The following is a 7,500-nucleotide window of genomic DNA, read 5'->3' on the forward strand; positions in this document are numbered from 1 at the left end:
CGGTGACACCACACGCACACACACGCGCACACACCGGAGACGATGATGAATAATTCAGAACTGTTTCCACCGGTCTGTAGTGTTATCCTCTCCGCGCGCGCTCTCTCCTGGCCACGGTCCGGAGCGCGTGCCGGCTCTCGTGCGCGCGACAGGAGCAAGTAGCCGTTATAACATCCTCACAAGACACCCTGCCGACAAGATGGCGTCCCCCCAGAGCTGTCTCTCCCTCTGTCTCTCCCTCTGTCTCTCTCTCTCTCCGTTTATCACCATAACACACTGCGCTCCATCTCGCGCTCACACGTTCCGCCTCGAGCGCGGGTTCTCCAGTGACGCAAGCGCGCTCTCGCCTCTCTCTCTCTCTCTCTCTCTCTCTCTCTCTCTCTCTCTGCAATGTGGAGTCTCAAATTCACCGTGTGTGTGTGTTAATTAGAGGGTCGGGTCATTGGGGACTTAGAAGAGTAAGTGCAGGCAAGTAATTAACACTGACACACACACACTCACACACACACACTCACACACACACACAAAACCAGGACACATAATTAATAAACATTACGTTAATAATAACACATATCTCTTTCTTTCTCTCTCTCGCTCTCTCTCACACACAAACTCTCTCTCTCACCCCCCCCCCCCCCCCCCGAAAAAAAAAAGGGTGGTCTTGTGGTCTTGTTGCCATGGAAACCAACATCCCTGTCATCACCATAGCGATACGTCTGCCTATGCGCATATGCTGCGAAGGGAATGAGTGTGTGTGTGTGTGTGTGTGTTTGTTTGTGCGTGTGTCGTCTTAATCTTAGATCTTAATAATGACGTTGCTATGGAAACCGTAGTCTGATTGGCTGACAGGCTTATGACATCATGTGCTGAATGAAATCTGCATGTGTCAAGTTCTAATATCCCATGGGGTGTTCTATAATGACCTGGTGATTTCTGTGTTCTGGAATCATAGCATCACACTGTGGGTTCTGCAGTCCAAAGCTCAAGAACCCATGAACTCATAGCCTAAATGCCAAGTTGAATGTGCAGGTGATGATGTCAGAGCAGCGTGTGTGCTTACCAGCGTGGAGGTGGCGTAGTACGGGGCGTGGCTGCTGGGCAGTAAGACCGGCTGCAATAAGAAAATAGAGTGAGACAGTTAAGGCATGTTTATACTGACTAGATGTGCTTCTGCCACATGATTGGCTGATTGTATAATAGTATGAATGAGGATGGGAACAAGTGTTCCTAATAAAGTGGCCAGTGAGTTTGTTTGAGCGAGAAAGACAGGTAGGTAAAGGGAGATAAGTCAGACAGAGAATAACAGATCAATTTGAGGACATAAATAACAAATGATGTCACTCAGGTCAAACAAACAAGCAAACATACAACAAACAAACAAATAAATATGATTATACTGGAAAAGATCAATAAAATTGGGTTAATGAACTGATTCGCTCTCCAAGGTGCTGAAATACTTCCACTGCTGACCACATGGGGGCGACAGAAACCTCACACTACACATTATTAGAGAGTAGGGATTAGGGAGTAGGGGTAAAAGGAATAGGGGTAGGGATTAGGGAGAAAGGGTAAAGGGATTGGGGTAAAGGATTAGGGACTAGGGAGTGGGATTAAGGAGTATGGAGTAATGAGTACAGAGGTGGGATTGGGGAGTAGGGGTAAAGGGGTAGGGGTAAAGAGATTAGGGAGTAGGGGTAAAGGGATTAGGGAGCAGGGGTAAAGGGATTGGGGGGTAGTGATTAGGGGGTAGGGGTAAAGGGATTAGGGGGTAGGGGTAAAGGGATTGGGGGGTAGGGATTAGGGGGTAGGGGTAAAGGGATTAGGGGGTGGGGTAAAGGGATTGGGGGTAGTCATTAGGGAGCAGGGGTAAAGGGATTGGGGGGTAGTGATTAGGGGGTAGGGGTAAAGGGATTAGGGGGTAGGGGTAAAGGGATTGGGGGGTAGTGATTAGGGGGTAGGGGTAAAGGGATTAGGGGGTGGGGTAAAGGGATTAGGGAGTAGGGGTAAAGGGATTAGGGGGTAGGGATTAGGGGGTAGGAGTAAAGGGATTAGGGGGTGGGGTAAAGGGATTAGGGAGTAGGGGTAAAGGGATTAGGGGGTAGGGACTAGGGGGTAGGGGTAAAGGGATTAGGGGGTGGGGTAAAGGGATTAGGGAGTAGGGGTAAAGGGATTAGGGGGTAGGGACTAGGGGGTAGGGGTAAAGGGATTAGGGGGTAGGGATTAGGGGGTAGGGGTAAAGGGATTAGGGGGTAGGGATTAGGGGGTAGGGATTAGGGGGTAGGGGTAAAGGGATTAGGGGTAAAGGGATTATGGGGTAGGGATTAGGGAGTAGGGGTAAAGGGATTAGGGGATAGGGGTAAAGGGATTAGGGAGTAGGGGTAAAGGGATTAGGGGGTAGGGATTAGGGGGTAGGGATAAAGGGATTAGGGAGTAGGGATAAAGGGATTAGGGGGTAGGGATTAGGGAGTAGGGATAAAGGGATTAGGGGGTAGGGGTAAAGGGATTAGGGGGTAGGGGTAAAGGGATTAGGGGGTAGGGATTAGGGGTAAAGGGATTAGGGGGTAGGGATTAGGGAGTAGGGATAAAGGGATTAGGGGGTAGGGGTAAAGGGATTAGGGGGTAGGGATTATGGGGTAAGGGTAAAGGGATTAGGGGGTAGGGATTAGGGAGTAGGGGTAAAGGGATTAGGGGGTAGGGACTAGGGGGTAGGGGTAAAGGGATTAGGGGGTAGGGATTAGGGGGTAGGGATTATGGGGTAAGGGTAAAGGGATTAGGGGGTAGGGATTAGGGGGTAGGGGTAAAGGGATTAGGGAGTAGGGGTAAAGGGATTAGGGAGTAGGGATTAGGGGGTAGGGGTAAAGGGATTAGGGGGTAGGGATTAGGGGGTAGGGATTATGGGGTAAGGGTAAAGGGATTAGGGAGTAGGGATTAGGGTGTAGGGGTAAAGGGATTAGGGGGTAGGGATGAGGGATGAGGGGGTAGGGGTAAAGGGATTAGGGGGTAGGGATTAGGGAGTAGGGGTAAAGGGATTAGGGGGTAGGGATTAGGGGGTAGGGGTAAAGGGATTAGGGGGTAGGGATTAGGGGGTAGGGGTAAAGGGATTAGGGAGTAGGGATTAGGGAGTAGGGGTAAAGGGATTAGGGGCAGGACCATAAACAATTTGAGCAAACAGAAAAAAGACAGAAGTACCTTTGCAGGTGATACATGTGTATGCGGTGGGTAACCATGGAGACCATCCATAGGGGCGTGGCTTGAGTCACCAAGGTGCAAAATCTCACCGCTCTTTCCTGATGTTATGTGGGCGGGGCTGTGCTCAGGGGGCGGGGACTCTTCATCTTGATAACGGTATTTCTGCAGACAGGAGAGGAAGTATTTCAGTCAGAATTCTAAAGTCTTACTTCCTGTTTCTTTCCTGTTTCCTTCCTGTTTCCTTCCTGTTTCCTTCTGCTTTTTATCAGTTTTCTCAAACCTCTGGGTTTTGCTAGAGCCGTGTGTGTAAGTTAATCCAGTGCCCTAGTTCCTCTGGTCTTTGTGTCCTAATTCGTGCACTCTAGGAAAGACTCCAGATTCTACTTCTTTGTTCCTAGAACCCAAACTTTATAGTCTCTAATTCTAGATCCCTACTCTCCTGATTCTTTGTTTTAAACAGTCCTTTTTTTTCTTTAACTCTAAAATCTGTACTTAGGCTCACTGAATCTCTTGTTTCAAAGTTCCATTATTTGTTTGTTTGTCTTGTCTGCTGTTTCTAGTTCTTCAGGTTCCCAGTTTCTTGTCTTTTTTTTTCTCTTTGTTTACATATCAAGTTTATTATTTTCTCGTCTCTTGTGTCTCTTAACCTTGAGTTTACTAATTCTCATGTGTTTCTCTCTCTTTGCTCCTTATGTCCCTGAGCTTTCTAGCCACAGTTAGGTTTTTATTAAAAATGGAAAAGATTTGAAAAATTAAATGAAGCCAAAAATTATATATAAAAAAAACCCCAAATCAATAGATTTTTTAAATGACGTCAATAGAAAATCAAATAAATCAATAAATAAAAGATCAAAATGCTATTATATTTTCTTCTATTAACATAACAGTATAATTTTAAAATTTGAAAAGAATATATATAAATTAAAACAAACAATACTTTCAGTTTAACGAATCAAAATAAAGCACTTGTACGTTAGAAAATAAACAAGCAAAAAATAATATATAACTCCATAATGAATAAATAGTATAAACAAAAGAATATATAATTATTTTAATTATTCATTAAAATACAACAAAATTAAAAAAATAAAAAATAAAAATAAAACATTAAATGAAGTGATTCAGAAAATGAAACAAATATTAAAAATTCAAAACATGAAAGTACTGGGAAAAGGAATTTTAAATAATGACGTAAAACAAAAAGACCAGAAAAATGAATGAAATAAAGTCTTGATATTTATTACGAATACAGCACAACACACACACACACACACACACACGGACCGGTAACCACATCAAGGACATTTTATATAAATACTCAGTGAGGCGTGAACGTTAGGGTTTCAGTGTTAAGAGTGTGTACGTGTGAAACAGGAGCAGCTGAGAGACAGACGTGAGGAGAGAGAAGCGCTGCTAACTGGAACACGAGTGAAGAACCAACGGTTTAATCAAGACATCGAGCGACATTATCATTACACACACACACACACACACACACACACACACACATTCTGTCTTTTTCTCTTTCTTTCTTACCTGTGTGTCCTACAGCTCTGTCTTCTGGAGACGAGGTCAGAGAGACTCACTGCCCTACTTCCTGATTCACTACCCACCTCCTTCTGTCCCCCCCTCTCTCTCTCCCTCTCTCTCTGTGTAGGTCTCTCTCTCTCTCTCTCTCTCTCTCTCTCTCTGTGTAGGTCTCTCTCTCTCTCTCTCTCTCTCTCTCTCTCTCCCTCTCTCTCTGTGTAGGTCTCTCTCTCTCTCTCTCTCTCTCTCTCTCTGTGTAGGTCTCTCTCTCTCTCTCTCTCTCTGTGTAGGTCTCTCTCTCTCTCTCTCTCTCTCTCTCTCTCTCTCTCTCTCCCTCTCTCTCTGTGTAGGTCTCTCTCTCTCTCTCTCTCTCTCTCTCTCTCTCTGTAGGTCTCTCTCTCTCTCTCTCTCTCTTTCTCTCTCTCTCTGTATGTCTCTCTCTCTCTCTCTCTCTTTCTCTCTCTCTTTCGCTGTCTCTCTCTGTATGTCTCTCTCTCTCTTTCTCTCTCTGTGTAGGTCTTTCTCTCTCTCTTTCTCTCTCTCTTTCTCTCTCTCTGTGTAGGTCTCTCTCTCTTTCTCTCTCTCTTTCTCTCTCTCTCTCTGTGTAGGTCTCTCTCTCTTTCTCTCTCTCTCTCTCTCTCTTTCTCTCTCTCTCTCTCTCGCTCTCTTTCGCTGTCTCTCTCTGTATGTTTCTCTCTCTCTTTCTCTCTCTCAACAAACAAGAACAAGATAACAATGGTGATAATGGAATATGATAGATAACTAAAAACAAGTAAGCAAACAAATAAACAAATGAATAAATCCATACAATTTCATGTACGTATATATTACACATATTTACACTATTTAAACACATATTACTGTCCTGTAACATATTTACATTAATATTCACATTAGTGTCTATTTCATTCCTCTCTTTCAGACTGGGACAGTTATTTACTGTCCGTCTCTCTCCTTCTGTCTGTCTCTCTCTTTGTCTGTGTGTCTATCTCTCTCTCCTTCTGTCTGTCTCTCTCTTTGTGTGTCTATCTCTCTCTCTCTCTCTCTCCTTCTGTCTGTCTCTCTCTTTGTGTGTCTATCTCTCTCTCCTTCTGTCTGTCTCTCTCTTTGTCTGTGTGTCTATCTCTCTCTCCTTCTGTCTGTCTCTCTCTTTGTGTGTCTATCTCTCTCTCTCTCTCTCTCTCTCCTTCTGTCTGTCTCTCTCTTTGTGTGTCTATCTCTCTCTCCTTCTGTCTGTCTCTCTATCTCTGTGTGTCTCTCTCTCTCTGTCTTTCTCTCCCTGCTTCTCTCTCTGTATCTCTCTTTATGTAAAACATTTCTCATTTCTCTGAATGATTTTCTGACCTATCAGAAAGCAGAATTTAATCATGTGACTTCAGCAGTGGTCAGGTGTGGCGCTGACCTAACAGGAATAAACATAATGACATCACTGTTTCAGTCACATGACCAGCCTGCTCAGATTAATTAATTAACGTACAATTACAAAAATTACAACAAGAAAAATATCGACCTTTAAATTCATGACCTATGACCTCATTTCCTCCTCTACATCATCTATGGTGTTAGTCAGATCCTACTGAAATCACAAAATAAATAAACAATCAGATGAATAAATATTTTAATGTAAAGTTATTTGAGAGCAGAAATACTGCGCATGCACTCCTGAGGTGTGAGTACAGAGGGCGCTGTGGGGCAACATTCCGAGTTGTGTTGCACTTGGAGTCTGTTTTCCTGCATGCTGAGGGATAATGAGCTCTAAACTCCACTGAGGTTTCATTCCAACATCTTCAGTTAGCGCCTTATTCTGCTCAGGGTGGATCCGGAGTGTATCCTGGGAATTCTGAGGCGGGAATACACCCTGGATGGGGTGCCAGTCTTTCACACACACACACACACAGTCTTTCACACACACACACACACACACACACATCTACAGGATAATTTAGTGAAGCCATTCCTACACTGGGAGGAAACCAGAGAACCCAGAGGAACCCGACATGGACATGTGGAGAACATGTGAATCTCCACGCAGAGAGAACCCCGAGCTCAGGACGGAACCAGGAGCTGCTACACACTGCACCACTGCGACACCGGACAGAACCTGAGGTCTCTTCAACTCCATAAAGAGAATTTTAGTATTAAATTATTTTAGTTGAGTTTCTGATCATTTCTATTCCACAGCTTTCATTTAACAACACTGAACACACTCAACCACTGAGACAACACACTCTGTGTGTGTGTGTGTGTGTGTGTGTGTGTGTGTGTGTGTGTGTGTGTGTTTAACATCCACAGGGAGGCAGTAGAGAGTTTTACAGAGTGTGTGTGTGTGTGTGTGTGTCTGAGTTCAGCATTCTACTCAGGAATGACTGCAGCCAAAAACCCATCAGTCTGACTGATGATGTCATCAGAGCGGGACAGGAAGCCTTGGTGCTATTTTAGCAGTGTGTGTGTGTGTCTGTGTGTGTGTGTGTGTGTGTGTGTGTGAGAGAGAGACGGAGAAAATTATACATATATAAAATTTAAAATGGTGCATAGATGATGAACATCACACCTAACAACGCAAACTGAATGGCTGCACACACACACACACACACACACACACAGACACACACACACGGAATCTTATCTCACCACTAAGAGTTTCTTCCTAAAATAAATTAAACAAAGGAGAAACTTTAAGGAATTCTGAAGAGAAAGATCGTACGCTGTAACGTTTTCTGTGCTGATATAAAAAAAAAAGCATCTCACACTGTAACCATAGCAACGCTTATACCGGTCCTAGCT

At 44.3% G+C, this 7,500-nt stretch overlaps 1 protein-coding gene across 3 annotated transcripts in view; it reads right to left on the reverse strand.

The window, feature by feature from the left end:
* The window catches only part of dlg4b (discs, large homolog 4b (Drosophila)), a 60,130-nt gene that overhangs the window by 21,458 nt on the left and 31,172 nt on the right, over window positions 1-7,500 (reverse strand). For 2 of the 3 annotated variants that reach the window (XM_053240501.1, XM_053240502.1), the window contains 2 exons: window positions 3,190-3,351; window positions 1,061-1,111 (listed from right to left, as the gene is read on the reverse strand). In XM_053240501.1, the coding sequence (XP_053096476.1) occupies window positions 1,061-1,111; window positions 3,190-3,351 (213 nt within the window). Of the gene's footprint in view, window positions 399-1,060; window positions 1,112-3,189; window positions 3,352-7,500 lie in introns of those variants that run through there. The other variant, XM_053240503.1, reaches the window with a different exon arrangement.

The sequence above is a fragment of the Pangasianodon hypophthalmus genome, chromosome 16 (assembly GCF_027358585.1).
Source record: "Pangasianodon hypophthalmus isolate fPanHyp1 chromosome 16, fPanHyp1.pri, whole genome shotgun sequence".
Lineage (NCBI taxonomy): Eukaryota > Metazoa > Chordata > Actinopteri > Siluriformes > Pangasiidae > Pangasianodon > Pangasianodon hypophthalmus.